Source organism: Jaculus jaculus, chromosome X, assembly GCF_020740685.1.
Source record: "Jaculus jaculus isolate mJacJac1 chromosome X, mJacJac1.mat.Y.cur, whole genome shotgun sequence".
NCBI classification, from domain to species: domain Eukaryota; kingdom Metazoa; phylum Chordata; class Mammalia; order Rodentia; family Dipodidae; genus Jaculus; species Jaculus jaculus.
Genome location: NC_059125.1, coordinates 10,669,688 through 10,691,367, shown reverse-complemented (window position 1 = coordinate 10,691,367; position 21,680 = coordinate 10,669,688). Strand labels below are relative to the sequence as shown.

Sequence of the window (21,680 nt, the reverse complement as noted above, 5' to 3'; positions counted from 1 at the left end):
ACTGGTATTGGTATTATGGTATTTTGGTCTGTCATCTTTGCCCTATTTGGGGTGACTACATATGCAGTGAGTACATAGTTTATGACAATGTTTTCTGATGTAGGAAGCATTAGGGGAAATCTCCATGAAGGCACTAAACATACTCTCCACCAGAACATAAAGCAGGGAGTCATCAGAGTGTGAATTATCAGTCAACTGAAGGCAAAAGGAAAAGAAAATTAGAGTTGCCCTACTCAGACTTTTTGTTCAAAGCATGTCTATGATATGGTAATCCTTGCTTTACACCAAAAGCAACAACTAGATATATTAAGTGCTATTTTTCTTGTGTTTATGCCTTAAAATAAGTTAATTTTGTTTGATTTCATGTTTCTATACATTGTTTAACAATAAGAGTCAGAATATATAGAGAAGGAAAGGGGTAAATTCAGAGGTGTCAAGAGAATCAAAATATTGTGCTGATTTAATGGGTATCACACAAAAAGAGATGGGTGATCCTGACCTATCTATAATTCAAAATGGAACTTAATTTTGATGCCATGATTCTGGTTAATTCATTACCATGGGATATCCACTGGTAATACCTAAAACATTGGTTATGTTAAAGTTAAAAAATAATGCTTTTGCTACATCAACCTATACCAATGAATGCAGTTAAATTAGCTTATATTTCCCAAATTCAAAACTCTTTGGAGGCAAGTCATCATTGCTTAAGTATCATTGTTCAAAATGCTAGTGGGGAAGTTATCATTATGCACTTCTGGGCAATTTTTTTTTTGCAGTCTCATCTCCATCTTATTTTATTTACACCTTGAACCATTTGCAAAGATGTTGATGGTGCTATATTTTGCTTCAATGTCTATTGCAATATTCTTATTGCATTCTGCAGGTCCTCCAGTAAACGTTACTTGCAATATTTTTATCAACAGTTTTGGATCAGTCACAGAAACCACCATGGTAAGTGCCACAATGCCACTGGCAAGCAAAAAACGTGACTCAGTTATGCCATGAACACAACCTGTCAAATTTTCTATTGTTCAACTTGCAGGGCCTCCTGTAAATGTTACCTGCAACATATTTATCAACAGCTTTGGGTCAATAGCAGAAACTACAATGGTGAGTGGGACTGATCATTGAAGCTATCGTGTGAAGAAATGGGATATGGGATCATAGTGCACTATTGCATATTTATACGACATTTACTGAGTGCCAATTTCCAACTTCTTCACTTCTAAAAGCTAGTAGTTTATCCTTTATTTAGGAAAGTTGCTTGTCAAAAAGTGATCACTTAAAATTAACTAATCTTTTGTCCATCATCCCAAACAAATTTTATAAATACTTGCTTTTGGGGTTAGTTTTGAGTAAAATTATCAGCATTAAGCAAGGTGTATATTTAAGAGCATTGTAAATGTGCAGCTGCAATGTTTCATAAGGATAAATTTGATGTTTGGCGCATACTTCTTATTGCCAGTCTTACATATCTTGGGAGTATGAACATCACTAAGCCTCTCTATGTGCATTTAAGATGTAAGCTAAAGTGCTAAATTTATGAGAACACATATATACACACATATATGCATATACACTTTTGTTGGCAATAAAATGTACTATCAAGATCATAGCAATTACATCATATGCATAACTCCAAAAAACAAAATCAATCAAAATTTTATTTTAGGTTATGTATAATCATCTTTCCAAGTATCTGAAGAAAAGTTGCAGATGCTTTAAAGTCCACTGAGCCTCATAATTTGTTATGGTCATGTTGCCTGTGACATAGCCTGTTAGATCATTAGCTCAAACTCATAAGCACTACACTATAGTACAGAGACTGAATTTGGAGTGAAAGATTTTCTTAGTAACCACATCACTTACTTTATATCATTATTCAATTGCTTGGTTCTAATTTGCATGCCTATGCAAATTCTATATCCACATTAATGGATGAGACCTAAGTAAAATATAGCTGAGCTTGACCACGAATTATGGTAACTAATACCCTAGAAAGAGTCAAGAGGTGAGAAACTGAGCATATAATGCCATTGAAAAGTGAAAAATATGTTTTAATGAATGTTCTCTTTTAGGCTATTAGGATCATCCTTAATAAATTATTGTACTTGGGGTATCTTTGTTACAAGAAAGAATTAATCTACCCTTTACCCATGCTTTTCACTGACAAAATTAAAAAAAATATATAATGCATATTCACTAACCATTTTCACATGATTCTGAAACAGTATTTTCCAGAAACAAGACTTCTGGTATTTTTGTAGGGTGTAGTACATTAAAAATTTTACCTAAATAAGATAGTTGTGATAGAGTTATAAATGATTCATAAGAACCACATTAAAAGAATACTCCAGTCCTGAGCTTGGCACTCAGTTTCTGTCTCTCTTCTTTTTAATTTTTATCTTTCTAAGAGGGGCAAAGTTTCCAGTTGCCCAAATCACTGTTACCAGCTTTACACGATGGCATTCAATGACAATATTTGCACGACCTAATGCTGATTGCATTAATTAGACTCCTAAGTTGCTTTGATTAAATCCCCTCATTGCATTTGACTCTCAATCAAAATGTAAATGTGCACCTTTTCAATGTTCATTAATGCAAACAGAAGCCAACCCTTTCAAGAGATGAACATGGAAGCCATGGATGTTCTGTTTTCCTCTGTCTTGAAGATTTGCAGAGGTGTTCAGAAAATGGGTTGCTTAGGTGCTTCCTGGACACTTACTAAAGTGTCCTTTGTCATGTTTCCTACCCAAAATTGTGGAGACTGTTGCTCAACGGTAACATCAACATTCTGTCTATCTGCTATGTACTGTAGATTGAACTGCATGTGTAGAAGAGTGATGTGTACTGTGCTTCTTTTATTTTACTTACTAGCTTTTGATGTAATGAAAAAACTGCTTTTCCTTTTGAAAAGAAAAACATTTCTTTCATTTGTGACATTGGTGCAAAACCACAAAAATATTTTCAAAAATTTCTATCATGGTTATATTGATGATGAAATTCTCATGCTGCTTAGGGTAGGTATTGGCAAACTTTTTTCTATAAAATATTAGACAGTAAATTGAATTCAGACTTCCAAAGTTAGTCTCTCTCATACCTACTCAGCTCTGCCTTTTGGCGTGAAAATTACCATAGGTATTAATAATCAAATGGCTGTGATTGTGCTCCAATAAAACTTCATTTGCAAAAATAGAGTGTTGCAAATTTGGCAACCCCAGAACTAAGGCATCTGTACTTAAATAGATATTGTACAGATGATAAGAATATGACAGTTGTTCTGTTAAGGAAGGGCCCTGGTTTCCAAGATAACTGAAACCTTGCCTGGGAATTCACCCACTTCATCCTGTCCTAATTGGACCAAGCTGCTAAAACAAACAAGTGTAAATTTGGTGGTTTACAAACAATTGCATTTACTTTGCATGCTGGAAGTTCCAGATCAGAGTGTCAGCCCGCTCAGGTTTTGGTGAGGGGGTTATTTATGTTATAGAGAACTAATTTCTTGTAACCTCACATGACGGAAAGAAAACTCTGGTTTTACACTCATGATAAAATTATGTCCTAAATGCACCACTTCCTAATTCAATCACATTGGAAGCTAGGATTTTAAAAGCGATGTTTGAGAGTATATCTACTCTATTGCATACTCACAAAGTGTTATCACAGGCTAAACTTCCCTTACCAAAACTTCAAGTTTCTACTTCCCATAAATTCATTGCTTCTTTCACCAAAATTTACTCAGAATATTTGGTCAAAATGTCAACAGCACTAGATGGTTCCCTCATCCTCCTTTCTTAGCTTAACAAAAGAATAAGAACTATTTGCTTTTATCCAGTGATACAAGATTTGAGGATATTGATGAGTGAAATTTTCCAATGATGATAGTTTTGCTTTCTCTATATCATCTGGACTGACTTTATAAGTTTCTAAGCACCTTGAATTTACTCTCTTCCTTTACCCTTCATTCCCCTGTTCAGGTAACATTACTGAAGGACTTAGTTTGAGTTGTTTGTTTTGAAAGAAGAGATGATGATTATCTGCTTCCAGAACTCATTTGAACTTTTCTTTGTGCTATACAATTGTTCCTCTGTCCACAATGTATTCGCTTTCTTACAGACTCAATACAATTTTTTTTTCCTTTTTTGATACTAGAATAGTGGAGATGTGTTCTTGGTGGAAAGCATGTTTATGTTATCCAAGGAATATTTTCATGGATCACTATGATGATATAAATTATTAAATAATACATAATTAATCATTAAGCAACACAGATTTGTTGCTGGTCATTGGTACCACCACTGGGAAAATAGGTCAGTGGGAAAATCATTTACCAAGTAAGTATAAGTACCTTAGTTTAGATTTCTAGTATCCACATGAAATCCAGATGTTGTTGAGAGCATCTGTAATCCCAGCATGCCTTTGGTCAGAAGAAAGGTAAAGACAGGTGAATCCATTGGATGCTTGCAGGATAGTTAACCTGATAAATGGAGCTGATAACAATAGGCTTTTTCTATAATGAGATAGAAGCCACGAATCAACAAAAAGCTGTCCTCTGAACTTCATAGACACATCATGATATGCACATACCACATGCAAACACATGTGCACATACATATTCACACACACACATGCACAAAAAAAAGATTATGTAGTGGGTCAAATTTTGTATGATCCCCCAAAGACTCAGACCACTAGTGAATGAAATGAATTTAATTCTTTTTCAATTGTTACTTATCATTTCCATTTTCTTTTTGTCTTTAAAAATATTTTTATTTTTTTATTTGCAAGCAGAGAGAGATAGAGAGAAGAGATGCAGACAGAGATAATGGGTGCCCCAGGATGCCCAACCATTGTAAACAAACTTTAGATTCATGGGCCACTTTGTGCACCTGGCTGTACATGGGTACTGGGGACTTGAACCCCAGTTGTTAGAATTTTCCAGCAAGCACCTTAAAGGCTGAACCATCTCCAGTCCTCCATTTTCTTTTCATTTTTATTTCTCCCCCCCTTTTCTTTACTTCCTGATGACAATTGAATTTGCAAAGTATGGAATATGTTTGCTATCCCTTTTTTTCCCTTATGCTTAAGTACAGTTTGTGAATATTAGCAATGTCAGTAACTGTCAGGAGTGTTCGTATACCAGCTATATGTGTAGCTCTCTCCAAGACTGGGCCATTAGGCAATGGAGATAAGAAGCTCTCTTCCCAACTTCACATGACTGCCTAGAGAGATACTGGTGGATAGTGGATTGTAGATGCCACAACAGTAGATTCCGACCCTCAGCACATTTAGCAGATAGGAGGAAGATCTAGAATGCATCAATGTGTCCATTCAGACAAAATGCCAGAATGTCACTCTGTTTGCCTAAACTGTGCCCCTAAAGGTAGTCCCCAGTTCTGCTAGTTACTTTTAAAGAGTGATTTACTTCACCTATAATCTCAAATCACATCCCTGAGTATCTCAGCTAAGTGAGCAGCCTCTAACAAGGATACATATTGGGTTATAAACATGGAAACAACACAAAAGTTGTTTTTTTTTTTCATTTCTGTAGCTGCATAAGCAAAACATAAAAAGATGCTAGCTGATCAGTGGTAGCATATGGCTATACTTCTTATTGTTGATATCTTAGGGGATAATCAAGAAACAAGTCTGGGATTTTGCTAAGCTGATATAGCGTGAACTTGGTTGCTAAATTAGCAATGAAATGCTAAAGTCTAAATTCATCATAAAGCAACTGTCCACTGTCATTACTTTTAAACTTAACCTCTCATATTAAAGCTAGCACAAGTTTATGATTTTGAAAAGATTTACTGCAATGTAGACAGAGGTAAAACCAAAGTGCCATACAGGTATTTTGGGGAATCAAACAAACCTATCCTCATCCTCGATATTTTCATAATTAAATATTAAGGTGAACACATATGCCGGGCGTGGTGGTGCATACCTTTAATCCCAGCACTCGGGAGGCAGAGGTAGGAGGATCACTATGAGTTCGAGGCCACCCTGAGAATACAGAGTGAATTCCAGGTCAGCCTGGGCTAGAGTGAGACCCTACCTCGAAAACCCAAAAAATAAATAAATAAATAAAAAATAATAAATCCACAATGCACGACCCATTTTCATTAACAAGGAGGGTCTAATGGGAAGGTGTAGATCACAGATGAGCCTAAATAATGGTACCAAACTGCCTGTATTTACTGAAAAGAAAACTAATAAATTAAATTTAAAAAAAATAAATAAATAAAATAAAGTGAACACATATAAACTAGCAAGAAGTAATTTACCAGATTTAATTGGAGTATATGAAATAGAGTAACAACCTTTATGTACAAATGCTAAACTACCTATAATTCAACTTAAGTAAATAATCTTTTCAGAGTGGGTATCACTTTAGATGGTATCAGAAAAAAGCAATTTGAGAAATGCTATTTTTACTAGATACTAATATTAAATGTAGGGACTCATGTTACCAGAGTCATGGCTATAATAAAAATTATGCAATTACACATAACTTTTATTTTTATATATACTCATTCTTTGGGTGTCTAGTTTATATATATATATATGGGAAACAAATTTTACTACAAGGGAATAAGTTATTTATTTGAAATAGATACTGTGCCTAGAGGAAAAAAAGGATGGTTCTCAGTATTTAATTCTTTAATATTTATGAAACCTAAAAGCTATAGTAAAGACAAAATCTACAGAACAATATAACTATTCAATTATGTTTTGTAATATCATTAGACAATATACATATTTGTAAACTGAAATGCTACAGAAATAAGTCTTATATGCCATGTAGCAGACAGCTTCAGGTTCTCTGAGATGAACTTCCAGACCAGGCACAGTTATGGAGGAAGGGATTTATTGAAGCTTACAGATCCAGGGGAAATTCCATAATGGCAGAAGAACTGGCCTGCCTTCATAGGCCCAAGCACAGAGAGAGAAGCACAAGCCTAAAGGTCAAAAGCCACACAGCACACTTCAGGAACTCCAGCAAGGCACACTTTGCATATCTTTATGTTGAAATCAGAAACCCACCACCACACCTTAAGATCACCCAGTGACATTGCCTCCAGCCAGGTAGCCAATAGATGCAAACTACAAACAATAAAGAACTGAATATATTGGGGGCCATCTATTCTATTCAAACCACCACATGCCAAATTTTGCTTTACATTGAAAATGACAGCAAACTAGAAGAGTTGCATGGGTATCACTGCAAAATCATATTTTCTTTTCTAGCATTTTGTATATCCTTGTGTGACCCTGCCTATTCTTAAATATTTTTGAGGTTTGCTACTTAGTTTAGACTATTGTATATCATCATAAACAAGTTAATTGCACGTTTTAATTGCTATACATTAAAAAGACAAACTACTTATAATTAAAATACTGGTAAATGTTTTATTTTACATAATTACTGCAATTGCTGAATAAAATATCTTTTTCTCTCAATTTTATATATATTCTGACTTCTAAATACTGAGATTAATTTAGTTAAAATTGACCTTTAAACATTTAATGGCTCTAGTGAGATCTAATTGATTCAGTGCTCTTTTTAAAGTTCTAATATTAGGAATAATTATTTCATCATTTCATTTTCTTGATGTAAATTTTAAAATATAAAACCAAGAAACACCGGAGAACACTTGTGGGAATTATCTGTGAAGATCTATATTAAGATATTTTTCTTAAAGGTTATTGTTTTCATTTTGTGTGCCACTGACTTAATATTCTCTGGGCCCTCAATATGCAAGTGCAAATCCTTCTCAGGACTATAGGAAGAACATGAAGATATTGTGTTAGTAATTTGCTGATCACTGCTCTCTGTCTTGATTCTGTTGGTCATTTCTAGCCTTGAATTACTTTCCCAGGGCTGTGGATGATAGGTCTGATATTTAACCCATTCACTTTTATTATTTCCATTTACCCTTACTTTCAGGACTTAGTGTACCACCAGATTTTGCTAAGAGAAGAGATTCTCTTCTTTCCTCTTCCTTATGTATACAGACGTCTCTCAAATAAATAATTTTTAGGTGTATAAGCAAGATTATTTTATTTGTTTCTTTGATTTTCACCAATCATATGTTCTTATTCACTACACACCCAAAGTAACAAAGCTTCCAGTAATACCTGCTCCTAATGTAACAATAAACTAGTAACAACCTGTTTCTAATCCAAACACTCTGGTGTTTTTGGATAATTCCAGAAATAATGTGATAAGAATGCTGAGACTTAGGCATCCCTTTGGTTCACTCACTGTGAGGAGCCAGTAAATCAATGCTTAGGAGTAGAAGTCTAGCTAGGTCTGCAACAGTGCCATTTTTGCTATATTGGCCTGATGTAACTCCAAACAAATGTCAGATGCAAAAGTTTTCCAAGAAAGCATGTCAAGGTCATTTACTTTTAATAACTTGGGTTTTCAAATAATCTGGAGTTCAATCATTTTTTTTTATAGTAAGTAGCTATTTTTTTTCAAGTTTGCCTATATATATATAATTTATTTGTAAGCAGAGAAAGACAGACAGAGAAAGACACAGTAAGAGAATGGGTACACCAGGGCTTCTATCCACTGCAAATCAACTCCAGATTCATGTGCCACTTTGTGCACTCAGCTTTATGTGGGTACTGGGGAATTGAACCCAAGCCATTAGGCTTTGCATGCACTTTAATTCCTAGACTATCTCTCCAGCCTGTAAATAGCTCTGTGACTAGTAGCTTGTTTAGGCATTCATTGTGTATCTTTCCTTAAGAACTGTGCCATTAAATGCTCTATGAGTCTGACCAACAGGTGACTGCATTTGAAAGACTGTCACAAGAATTTGAGTAGTCTAATAAATAAATAGAAGGAAATTGATTTAATTTTTTACCATATGTCTTGATCTTTAAGCCTTCTTTTTGGCCTTGAGGGAATTAAGCAAAACTGGCTATTCATCAGTGCTCTCTGTGATACCTAGTGGAAGATAAAAACACCCATGTTTGCTTAGAAATTGAGTTGTTGGGAGACTGTTATGAATGTAAATTGAAAAACTTTCAGACAAACCTGGATAATGTAGTTATAACTAAAGTAAGATAAAAAATGATACCAAAATACAGGTGTGGAAATGGAGTCAAAGTAGGTTTAGAAAAAGGTGAAGGACAATAAGAATAAATGGCATTATATGTCACCTTAAATAACTACAAGTGTCAAGAAACACAACTATTAGCTGTGAAACCACAGTCTTGCTGGAATAGGAGGCATTGTTGCGACCTCAGTCTGTATTCAGATTATCAAGTCAAACAATGCTGTCCACAAACCCAAAAGTCTTTGTATAGAAGCACCCAGGATAGGGCTGGAGGGATTGCTTAGTGGTTAAGGTGTTTACCTGCAAAGCCAAAGAACCCAGGTTCAATTCCCAAGGACCCACGTTAGCCAGATGCACAAGAGGGCACATGTGTCTGGAGTTTGTTTGCAATGGCTGGAGGCCTTGGTGCACCCATTCTCTCTCTCTCTTCTCTCCCCTGCTTTCTCTGTCAAGGAAATAAATAAAAATATTAAAAAAAATAAGTACCCAGGACAATAGTCACTTCCCCAAGGTTGATATACGAGGACAGAAGTTAAGCTCTCATGAGGAGAACACCTTTGTTAGAAAGTTTTCAGATTAGCAAAACATGAAAGGGCTCTCTGGTTAAAGCATCAAGTTGGCTATTATAGATAAAATGTATTGAAATATTGCAATAAAATGTTGAACAGTTTTAAAGTAAATAGTTATGATGGAATGAACCACTTGAATCACATGCACCATTTTAATGTGTTATACTGTCAAACTGAAGAATATTGATCTATCACCACACAGTTTTAGGAGGATTTTCTTAGGGGGTTCTCTTGCATGGAGCATTTGATTGGAAGCAAACTAGAATTCATGCCATTTCTGATTTGGAAAATTAATTTTATTTGATAGAGTTTTTTTTTAATTGTCTTTTTCTACTGAAAAAAATCAGCTCAGAACTAAAAAAAAAAAAAAAAAAAAAAAAAAACAAAAAAAAAAAAAACCTTCAAAAAAGTCAACCTGTCATTAGTGTTCTACTTTGGTTGACCCTTCTATTTTCCTCTTCCATCCCCAATCTTGGTATAACTGAGTGCTTTGACCAAAATATACATGGCCTGGTTTGATCAGACATAAATGCCATATGAATTCAGAAGGATGGGTGAGAGGGAAATTTAAATAGATTTTTTATGCCAAGGTAGACAATAAGCAGCTCTTGTGTGTGACATTTCTGTAGGATTACCGAGTGAATATTTTTCTGAGACAACAGTGGAATGATTCACGTCTGGCATATAGTGAGTACCCAGATGATTCCCTGGACTTGGACCCATCTATGTTAGACTCCATTTGGAAACCAGATCTGTTCTTTGCCAATGAGAAAGGTGCCAACTTCCATGATGTCACCACGGACAATAAATTGCTGCGGATTTCAAAGAATGGCAAAGTGCTCTACAGTATTAGGTATGTCTCTCTTGGTTGTATTCACTCATCTCTCCATTTTTCTTCTGGTATGCAAAGAACTGATTCTTCAGGACAGGAAGTATGTGAACATTTCATTCTTTTGGTCTCTTGTTTATTTTTTGATTCTTAAAGTTGGTGGAGTATCAGAAGTTGCTATAAGTGGCATTCTATTCTCCACAATAAAAAATGTATTTTGCAGGTGTGTAGGCAGCTGATGATAGTGTGTAAGTACCCAAACAAATCCATTTCTGATTTCCTTAATAAAGAACTTACAGGTATTTCAGTTTAATTGCCATTGAACATCATGTATGCCTTCTCATTTTTGATAATCCATCATTGAACCACATACACACAAATTCAGTGCCTCAACACAGGTATCAACTATGTTCTTTAGGTTGGGTAAGTAGAGACTTTATCTAAATCACGTTTGTGCTTCAGCCTAAGCATTTGGCCTTTAATGTAGTTTTTCCTGAATTTCAACCTGGGGGTAGATAATTCCTAATTCCTGAGATTTTCTTTTTTTTGAGAAACTGTATCTAGCCCAGGATGGCTAAATTCTGAGGATGACTTGGATCTCCTGATCCTCCTACCTCTGCCTCCTGAGGGCTGGAATTACAGGTGTGTGCCACCATGCTCGGTTTATGCAGTGCTGGCAATCCAACCCAGGGCTTAGTACATGTGATGCAAGTACTCTACCAACTGAACTACACCTAAGGCCCTCATTTTTTTATTTTACATTCAAATATAATCTCTATAGAATCTTTATCACACCAGGCTAAGAATTATTTCTACATTTTTATTAATCATAGCATTCATTTCTCTGTGAACTTGTAAGGTTCTTATTTCTTCCTGACTTATATTTTGGTTATTACCATGTACCAGCAAAATATAAGAGCATGGATTTTTGGAATCAGTCTTATCTGGAACCAAACCCAACTTTTAGCAGTTAAAATACACAACCCATACAATTCAGTTACTTAAATATAAAATATAAAGCACTTAGCTACTCTTGTAAGAAGAAAAGATGCACATGTTGGCAAACATTCTCTTTAAGACTAGATTGCAACTGGCTATATTGTCTCTATTGCAACTACTTAGTTCCAAAGAAACCATAGACAAAATGAAAACAACATGAAATGTTATAATTAAAAAAAAAACACTTAATTTCCAAGTACAAATAGCGTGTTTAGGGTGGGAATATGGTAGACTTGATTAATTTGGCCCTTTGCCTATTGCTTGTCAACTCTTGATGTTGAGTACATAGAACAACTTGCTGTAGTATTTGATGTAGAGTATACCTTCAACAAATAAAATTATAGCTGTGTTTTAAAATCAATGTTCTTTTTAAATAGTAAGCCCTTTGAACTCAAAACACTTGGATATTGTACTATCTTATGAAGGATCAATCGAGTCTATTCATCAGTGTTTTCTAGAGGAACAGAAGTGATAGAATGAAAATGTGTAAGAAGGGAGTTATTGGGCTAGCTCATAAGACATGGGTTGGAATGTCTTACAACTGCTATCCAAAGATCAGAAAGTTGAAGAATCCCATAGCTTCTCAATCCACAAGGCTAAATGCAGACAGAAGTTGCATAGGGTCTGATAGCCACTCCATCCATATGACTAGACCCAAATTAGGAAGTCCAAGAACCAGGGAGTTGCTCATTCCATGAGACTTGATGCAGGGTTAAGAGTCATAGGATCTGGGCTCCATTCAGTCCACAAGGCCAATCCAACAGCAGCAGCATATACCAGCAAGAGGAGAGGAGCCAGGCAAAAAGCATGCACCAGTGTATAGTATGGGCAGCTGGAAGAAAGAAAATGTTCTGATATTTTCCTAGAGCTTCCTTATATACACTCCTCAGGCAGAAGTGCTCCCCATTCTGGAGGAATTACTTCTATACTCATTTAATCTTGCCTGGAAATGCTATCACAGACCCACCAAAGAGGTTCATCTCACTCCATTCCTAATCTGGCCAAGTTAGCAACAAAACTTAATCATCATAAACAGTGCATAGGAGAGACATTTAATGTACTGAATAAGTTTTGACATATGAAAGTAATTTATAGAATACCCCTATTACTCTCCAATTTCACGTGCACCTCCTCTGAAAGGTAGATAACTAGTATTCTTGTAAATAAGTCTTATAAGTTTACAGACTATCATCACACCATTATGTAATAACTAATTATAGAATTTCATTTTACTCTTCCATCCAATAATTTCAAAGCTTGCCTTCAGCCCCAATGTTATGGAATAAAAGAGACTGCTCAACTGTGAAATGTGGCAAAGGAACCAGGAAAGCCATTCAATACCCACTTCATTGTTAAGGAAATGATATTTTGCATGGTAATTTATTTATTTGATGTAAGATGCAGTGTTGGGCATGACCTAAGTTGATGTGAACTGATGAGTTGGGACATATGTAGAGCATGGTGCTGAGAAGGAGAGTTATAAAAAGCAACTCAGGGTATCAGCTGCTTTAGCTAATCCTCTGGGCCTTGGGTGGTATTCCAGTAAATACCTGGCACTATGTGCTGCAGAAATAAAATCAGGTTGTATTTCCCCCTTCAATTATATGAAGCTGCATGTTCTATGACACTGAAGGATGTATGTTCCCAGACCTAGATCTGGTGATAATCGCTGTATCTCTGATGCTCTAGCAATTGCTTACTTTGATGGAGTTTGTCCTATGGCAGGCTGTGCATATTCTCTGAAATTTAGGCAAAACTCCTTAGAGAAGGAGAAATAGAATTGTCACTTTCTGAAAACAAATTATTGGCAGATTGGAACTTCAGAAATCTAATTACCTTCTTAGGGTGATTTTCAATGATCTAGACCCTGCCAAGCACAGGGATCCAGAGCTGAGGAAGATGTGTTCCTTCCTCTGGAAGTGCTCAAATTTAATGAGGCATGTGGATGCATGGCAAATTAAGTATAGTAACAAATAGGAACAAGGAAGAGAACAGTAGGTAAAATTTGACAAATTAATTGTGTTTTCAATATTGTGAGAATTTGGGGGATCAATACTTATACTTTAATTTGAGTCCTTTAACCCTAGCAACCAAGGAATAGTTATTGCTAGTATATGCTCAGCAAAGAATTTGCCTTAAGAGGGTGGCCAAGTGAATTATTGCTGATGATGGCTTAGATGTGTTGGAAAATCCTTGCTAAATTTCTGCTAGGAAAGACTTTCCATGAATACCCAGGCTTACACTGCAATTACTCTGGGAGAGGGAACCCATTTGCCTAAATTCAAATGAAACAATAAAGAGCTGGTATGATAATTATTTCCAATAGTATTCTTGATTTTTGTGAAGAATGGTGAGAACAAGCATAAGAGACCCTTAAGAAAAGAAACAGGGTAAGGATGAAGGATGTTTGGGAAATATTTAGAGGAAGGAGCTTGAGGTACAAACTCAGGAATTGTCTCCACACTGTAGTGAAATAATTAGACATTTGGCCCACATCTAAAATGCAATGTTTCATGTTGATGTTGTATATTTACATTTCCTGGAACATATAGCAAATGCTAGTAATAATTCATCTGAGAAAGATTCCATGCTTTTCTCAGCTTTGTGGAGGCAGAGATGGAATTAAATTTACACAGGACTCAGGGCCCAATGCTTTGAAGGTAAAATAAAACACAAAGAGAACAACCTATTCCATTCATTTCATGACAGGCAAGATCTTAATTTCCAAGACTTTGCATATCATATATCTACCTGAAAAGAGAAAGGGGAGTTGTGCATGACTATAAGAAAGATAGTACTTGATAACTCCTGATTCCAACATTTGTGACACTTGAATAAAAATAAAACAAGCATTTTAAATAGAAAGGAAAGGTCTTATTGAATCACTATTCAGGGATATGAGACAGTCTTCACTGACAAAAAAGCTTAAGGTCATTTTTATTTATATGCCTTCTTTTCTATTTTCATCACTAATATGTTTTATCTGATTCTTTTTTCTTGACTTTCCCAGTGAATCATTTATAATCCCTGACAAAATTATAAAACAAGGACACACATTTTGCTTTGTATATACACTCTTCAGAGAAAGTCAGATTCTAAGTTCACATTACTTTAAACATGCCTGCATCCATAGTAGAATAATGAACTGTGCCTTGAACCTTGTATATTCTTTTGTTCAAGCAATATTTGTTAAAGTTAGTATGACAAACTGGAGTAAATATCATATCATATCATATCATATCATAGGATAGTATATCATAGGATATGGTATGTGTAAGATGAAAAGGAAAACAAAAAGGTGAATATTTAGAGGAAGTGAAACTTGTCTCATAGGTCTTCTATGTCTTTCCTGGTATTTATTTTCTTCCTATATCTGTAACTTTTGACAATTCCCTCAAACTGTCAATAATTTTGTAATAGTTCCTCCATTCAATTCCTCATGTCAACAAGGCCTCTGCTTGCATCATTGTCAACCTTTATGTTAATTTGAAATTTATTCCTTTGTGGCACTGGGAGGGATGTCTGTAAATCCTTTTGATTCAGTTAGCAATTCCAGGTGTTGATGACTCAGCCTTCCACCTTCCCAGTAGTGGCTGAATTGTAATACAAAACCCATAGGGATTGACTACCTTGTCTCTTTGCTAACGGACTACAGACACCACTGAGAGTAGGTGGAGCGTGAGTTTCTAGACAGACATCCAACTGTGTCCTTGAACCATTCAGTCTGATGACCAACTCTAGACACACAGAAAAGACCAATGTTTCCCACATAGCTTCTCATGACTCATCCTACAGTTGAATGCAAGAACTTCAAAAGATTCTAACTTTAGTTATATAGTTTAATTTTTAATTTAATTATTTATAGAAGTTAAAAAAAACAAACATTATTTAGATGTCAGAGCTCAAAACAAAATGCACACCGAACTGTGACTTACCTAGATGTCACCAATGATATGCATTTATAATATTCCTCTCAGTCATAATGGGTCCTAGAAACCTGCATTTGCTGCTATGATTCAACTATGAAAAGCTGTGATCACTTCAATATATGCATATTTGGACAATGTTCATCTTTATATCATATAATTTAGGCAGTCTCATTTTCTAGGTCTCTGTTCAAATCTTCTTTAGTTTTGTGACTTGACTTAATGCAGTAATCAGTTTCTATAACATAAGCACCCAGAATAGAGCCATGGAATCATCAGGGATGTTCTGGGCAACACTATGGAAACTGCACTGATCCCTTCTTCTTAGAAGGGAGCAAGGTCGTAATATCCAGAAGAGCTGGCATATGAATACACTTGTGGAGAATAAGTCCTGAGTTAAATGGTACAGAGGGGGTTGTTTTTGAAAGGGGCCTTCAAAATTGGTGCAGCTGAGGGTAAAAGTATTGAGGGATAGAAAGAACATTGTATACATGACAGATTCTCATAAACTTCTGTTAGGTTTCCAGTTGGCTTCCTAAATACAAATATGCTACAGGGACATAATATTTGCTCAACTACACCACCATAAAGATCCTATTATCCTCATTTGAAGGCAAAGAAGGAATTGTTGAGTGACATAGCAACTTATCCTTGACAATTTACCTGACTGGACTAGCAATAGAACAATTTTCCTCCTCTGAAAAGTAACATTCCAGTGCATTAACATTCATCAGAGCTTGCTCTTCAGATGATGGTAAAGAGGCAGAATAGTGAGAAGATAGCTTAGGGCAATATAAGCTTCACACTTTTTTCCTTCATTTGTGCTATCTTCTAGGATCACAGAACATTCTTTCCACCTCCCCCTCAGGCCATCACTCTGACTCAGACTAAACCAGGAAAGTAGACAAAATCTAGAGTTCCTTGTTGCTCCATCATACTATAAGTCTGGAACTCAAAACAGCCCCTCTCTGCCTCTTAAACCAAACAGCTCCTCCCTGATGAATAAAATTGATTCCTCATGTCCCATAGGTTTGGAGGACGACAAGGAGGAATTATTAATTTCAAGGTGCTTTTCTAAGACTTCCTTTAAATCTTTTCTCCCAAATTAAATATCCAACTCACAACTCATGAAAGAGAAAAACCTTATTTGGGTGTAGGATAGGGAAATTTAGAGTACCTATGGTGTAAGAGGTGGCAGTAAAACATTCAAATATAGCTTGAATAAGGACAAATAGTATCAAGCCCCCTACTGAGAAATTCTTCAATCACAAACTTGATCATATCTACCCTCTGATTCAACCAACAGGATTAACTATAGGATATATAACTTTTAGACACTTTTAGAAAATTATACAAGGATGGTTGACTGTTTTCAACAATTGTCTACATCTATAAGGAAAGTGAATCAGAATGTAGATTGAGCCGGCAGAGTTTAAAGATTAGTTGGCTATTACTCATTACCTAAATTGCCTCATGGCAGAGTGCCAATAGTAACAGAGGTTCTGGGAGGCTGCTTAACTAAGGTTGGCATGGGCTTCTTCTTGATCCATGCTGATGCTTTTGAATGGAACTCTGAGTGGCATTCATCACAAAAAAATCATGAATAATATCACTGTGTTTTTTACCAGACATGTGGGTTACTTTAGTGAATTCCAATACCGTGCATGACAAAAGAAAACAGTCCATTTTAAAGGAGGAAATTTTGTCCATCTTCAAAGCTCATTAGTCCCTTTGTGAGTTTCTTCTTGCTTGTGGTATTTCAAATTAGAAACTAACATCTGTACTGTAGAAAGCACATAGTAATCATTGGCTGGGAATTAAAAGACAAATAATTAAATACATATATAATTATGTGAAGTTGTACACTCTCTGAACAGAGGCATCAGCATTTGTATGGTCAGTTCTTTCAAACAACAATGAAACAGAAATCTGGCATTTCATTTTAGTAAGGATAGTTTGGTAAGTATGAGCAGTCAGATAAAGTATAGAATGGAAAATATGAGGTAGAACATTAAAGACAGAATACTGCTGGATGCAGCAAATGTTAGGTCAGAAGGCTGGTAAGATTTGAACTCAAACATAATATTATCAAGTGACTATAAAAAGTCATTTAACTTTTTGCTGTTCTGTATTTTTCAAATTTATATTAAATGTTGAATGAATCTCTGAGTCACCTCTGTGTTTGCTAAAGAATAAAGAAAAGACACTTAGGAGAGGCTTAGAAGAGACACTTAGTTCTCCCCAACTTCCCTAACCTGTACAACAGACATTTTCTATTCAGTACCTGTAACATCCAGGTTCAACTCACTTTCCAAACTTAGGACAAGGCAGATGGATACTCTCTTTGCCTTGAGTTTCTTCCTCTTGGGAGGAAAATACATCATAAAGTAGATGATAATTGCATCTACTTTCAGATATTGGTTTGACAGGTGTTGAAGCTTCCCTTTTAAGTTGCTTATCAAAAGGAAACTCAGGGATTGGGCTTGTTTTTAAATTGCTATCTGCCATGTGAGTTCCTGGATGGATGTGAACAAACATCTATTCAGCCCACATAAGACACCTAAGACAAATGAGAGAAAAGATTTTACCCATGTCTCAGTAAAACCAAGTAGCTTATTAGAGTTATTTATATAGCCTAATGGATTAACAGATACATACAGAAGCATGGGTGACTAAAATACAGATGAATAACCATGAAATCCTAGCACAACATAGATGAAAGATCAAAAGCTGAACCCTGAAGCTCCCTATACAATTTATAGGCTGCTTCACTGAAGTGTCTTCTCCCCAGAAATTATTTCTTGCTTGTATAACTTTAGGGAGGAGCCTCATGAGGCTCCTAAGTATATATATATATATATATATATACATGCTTCTATCCTCCCTCCAAGAGCAAATGTTTCCATTTAGAAGAAATAGCTATGCAATACTACCCAATCAAAAATGTATTATTGTATCATTTGACCCAAATGCATTTTCTTACTGATCTTTGCCACTACAACAATGGTCAGCAATTCTGCATCAGGCATCATACCAGAAGTTTTAATATAGCCAATCAGCTAGCTAGGTAGTAATCCAATTATGCTCTCATCTAAGAGGAGGTGTAAAATAACCTGGGTTTGTTCTAAACCATATTTTCAGCTCACTAGACTGTCAGTATTTGTTCTTAGTCTCCTCCCCCATCCAAAAAAAGGAGAAAAAGAAACCCTCAAACACATTTTGAAGAAAATTGTCATAAAAGGGCTAGAGAGATGGCTCAGTGAAGAAAGTGATTGCTGTCTAAATGTAAGGACCTGAGTTTGAACCTCTGCTACCCATGTAAAAGCTAGATGTGGTGGCACACACCTATAATCCCAATGCTGAGGAGGCAGAGAGAGAAGGCTCCATGGGGCTTGCAGGACTATTTCATGAGCTCTAGGTACAGCAACAGTCTGTATCTCCAAGAATAAGAAGCAGATCAACTGATAAGACATCTGACATCAACTTCTCTCCTCCACATGTACATGCAAATGCATGCATTTACATACATATATACACACATACACACACACAAAAACATGCACACTCACATACAGACAAAGAAGAGGAAGTTGCTATACAATGCTTTTCTCTCTCTTCACCTCATTGTTGCTGTGAAATAACCATAATATTAGACATAGAGTGACAATGGTCAAGTCAGTTCTCATTATTTTAATGTTCAGGATATTAATATATTATCTTAAAGTATGACTTGCTGTATAGCTAAATACTAGATGTGAACTGACTTAATATTTACAACATAACTAAAATGTGAGCAGTATTACTTAAATCTGCTGGTTGGAGCTCTTTTTCTGGTAGTGTTCAACTTAGTCCTCTCCTTATTCAACACCTTCAAAACATTTTTATTGAAGAAATATGAAAGCATTTGGAAAAGTCTGAGCTGCATATTTATCAGTTGCTCTCCAAGTGGAATCATATCCATATTTGGACTAATTAACATGGGCCAACCATATGTGTGCACATTTTTGGAAGGACCACATGCAGATGGGAAGTTATTATATTTTTGTCCTCTCTAGCTAGTATTGCTCAATTCATATGGGTATTTCCTATGATACTTTTTTAATGTTTGGTAAACATAGACTTTCCTACTGGGGTTTCAAGCAAGAGAGAGGAGTAGACATTTGCAGACCCATCCAATACTGCCATTCATCCCCTCCACTTCCCAAGGTCAGAAGGAAAACACAGCACAAGTGCACCTATGGAATTCACTGAGAAGATAGAGTCTAACAACACCACTTAGGACTAACCTGGGTTTTAGGCCAAATTCAAACAACGCTGAATGCATCATGCATATCTCTGGTACCCAGCAACATTGTTCTAGGCCCCCTTTTTAAAATTTTCAGTATCAAATTCTGCTCTAGAGAATATGTGTAGAGGATCTTGGACTCTATCAGGTGTTACACAAAAAAGGAAAAAAAAATAGTAGTACTTGAAACATTTTCTCCCTAGCTTTTCATCTTAATAGTCATGGGAGCCATTAGCTAAATGTTTCTTTGTTGATTAAATATAATAGTTAAGAGTTGGTAGAATTTGAACAAGACATTTTGAGATAATTCTAGAACTCCTAACAATTTATATACCATTTTCACATTCTTTATGTGAAGAGTCTTGCTAGGTATAGCCGTATCTACATTTGTCCATGGTCCAGGACATGAGCTCAGGCACAGAATGAGCTGGATATTCTCTATGGTGTTTATAATATGTGAGTTCTTGCTTTGACAGAAAGTAATTATTTTTAGTCTCTGTTTATATAACTCCCTGTCTTTATATTTCTGGTGTCAATTGTAGAGCATCAACTAATTAGTGCAAGGGAATACTATTATGAGAGACACAAAGGACCCTCCATGGATCTAGGATCTAACCGGTATCAGTGCTTATTTACATTCCAAGGGAGTGGTAATAAAGTTATGTTCAGATGTGTTATTTATATGATCAAAAAGATTCTGAAAATGGAGAGTTGGGAAAAAATTAAAGTTTAAAAGTAAACTCTTACCTGGTAGGAAAGAAAAGAGCGTTGAATGGAGGGGGATGAGGTAGGGGAACAAGGGAGGGTTGTGAGAGGGAATTTCATAAATATTTAATACTATTTTTTGAACACTATATTTTTTTAAATTTTTAAATAGTTTTGTACTCAGTGAATACAATCAAGTTGGTACCATTATTAGCCTCCTCCCTGACCAACCCCCTCTGCAGGGACCCTTCTTGCTGTGGAATATGGGTCGTACATTGTGGGGTTAAATCTCAAGCCCTTAGATACATTAGGAAAACAAACAAACCAAAAGGTTATTCACTATGGTTTAATAGGTGACATATTTAGGTGCATACACAGTGTGGAAACTTTAAATAAAATAGAGGATGAATTCATAAAAAACATTCATAAAAAAAAGACTTGGAAGTAGAAGGCAGTGATACTGTTGGTGCTGACTTTTATAGGCCTAAGCTAATGTGCATGCTCTTGTTGTATTATAAAAGTTCAGAATATATTCTTAGATTAAGGCATGTCCCCTTCAAAAGGGAAACTCTTATTTTACATTTTTGAAACCTGATGCCAAGTAAATATTACCAAATGGTGAATGAAGTACTCAGTTGCAACCTAGGAGGATTCTTAACACAATTCCTCCTCACGGGGGCCGTAGAGCTAGTAGTTTCTGCACTCTCTCCTCTTTCATGACTAGCCTTCCATCATGAGCTTTTGAAAATATTTTTTGTTGATGTTCATCCAAAGCATGGTATAACTAATTTTCTCATGTTTAAAATAAAATTCTCAGTGGTAAAGTTTCAAGATTCTAGAGACAGTGAATTAACATACTGCCACTCTGAGCTTCTGCCTACTTTGGGTCTTTGTACTTGTGCTAACAGGCACACTACTCTTGGCTTCTTTTCTACTTCACCTAGAAACTTACCCTCCCCCACGACTCTTAACAATTCTCCTGGTCTTTAGATACACTCACCATATTCTTGTTTGCTATCTAACTGATCTTGGTTTTGTTGCCTTGTTTTTACCAGCATGCGCTTCATTGTGATTGAGGACTTTGTCTCACTCTGTCACACCACTTAGCAGACTAGGTTCAGTTCCTCATATCCCATGTAAAACACATACACAAGGTGGCAAATGTGTCTAGAGTTCCATTGCAGTGGCTAGAGACCCTAGAGAGCCTATTCTCTCTCTCCTTGTCTCTCCCTCTTTCTAATAAATAAAACTTTAGGAAAGGATAGAGGTAATGCTGCTGGTCTTGTGTGACTG

At 35.8% G+C, this 21,680-nt stretch overlaps 1 protein-coding gene across 2 annotated transcripts in view; it reads left to right on the top strand.

Moving 5' to 3' along the window:
* The window catches only part of Glra2 (glycine receptor alpha 2), a 221,433-nt gene that overhangs the window by 30,754 nt on the left and 168,999 nt on the right, over positions 1 to 21,680 (top strand). Inside the window, exons 3-4 of one of the 2 annotated variants that reach the window (XM_004671455.2) lie at positions 1,046 to 1,113; positions 10,273 to 10,496. In XM_004671455.2, coding sequence (XP_004671512.1) covers positions 1,046 to 1,113; positions 10,273 to 10,496 — 292 coding nt within the window. Of the gene's footprint in view, positions 1 to 886; positions 955 to 1,045; positions 1,114 to 10,272; positions 10,497 to 21,680 lie in introns of both variants that reach the window. The other variant, XM_004671454.2, reaches the window with a different exon arrangement.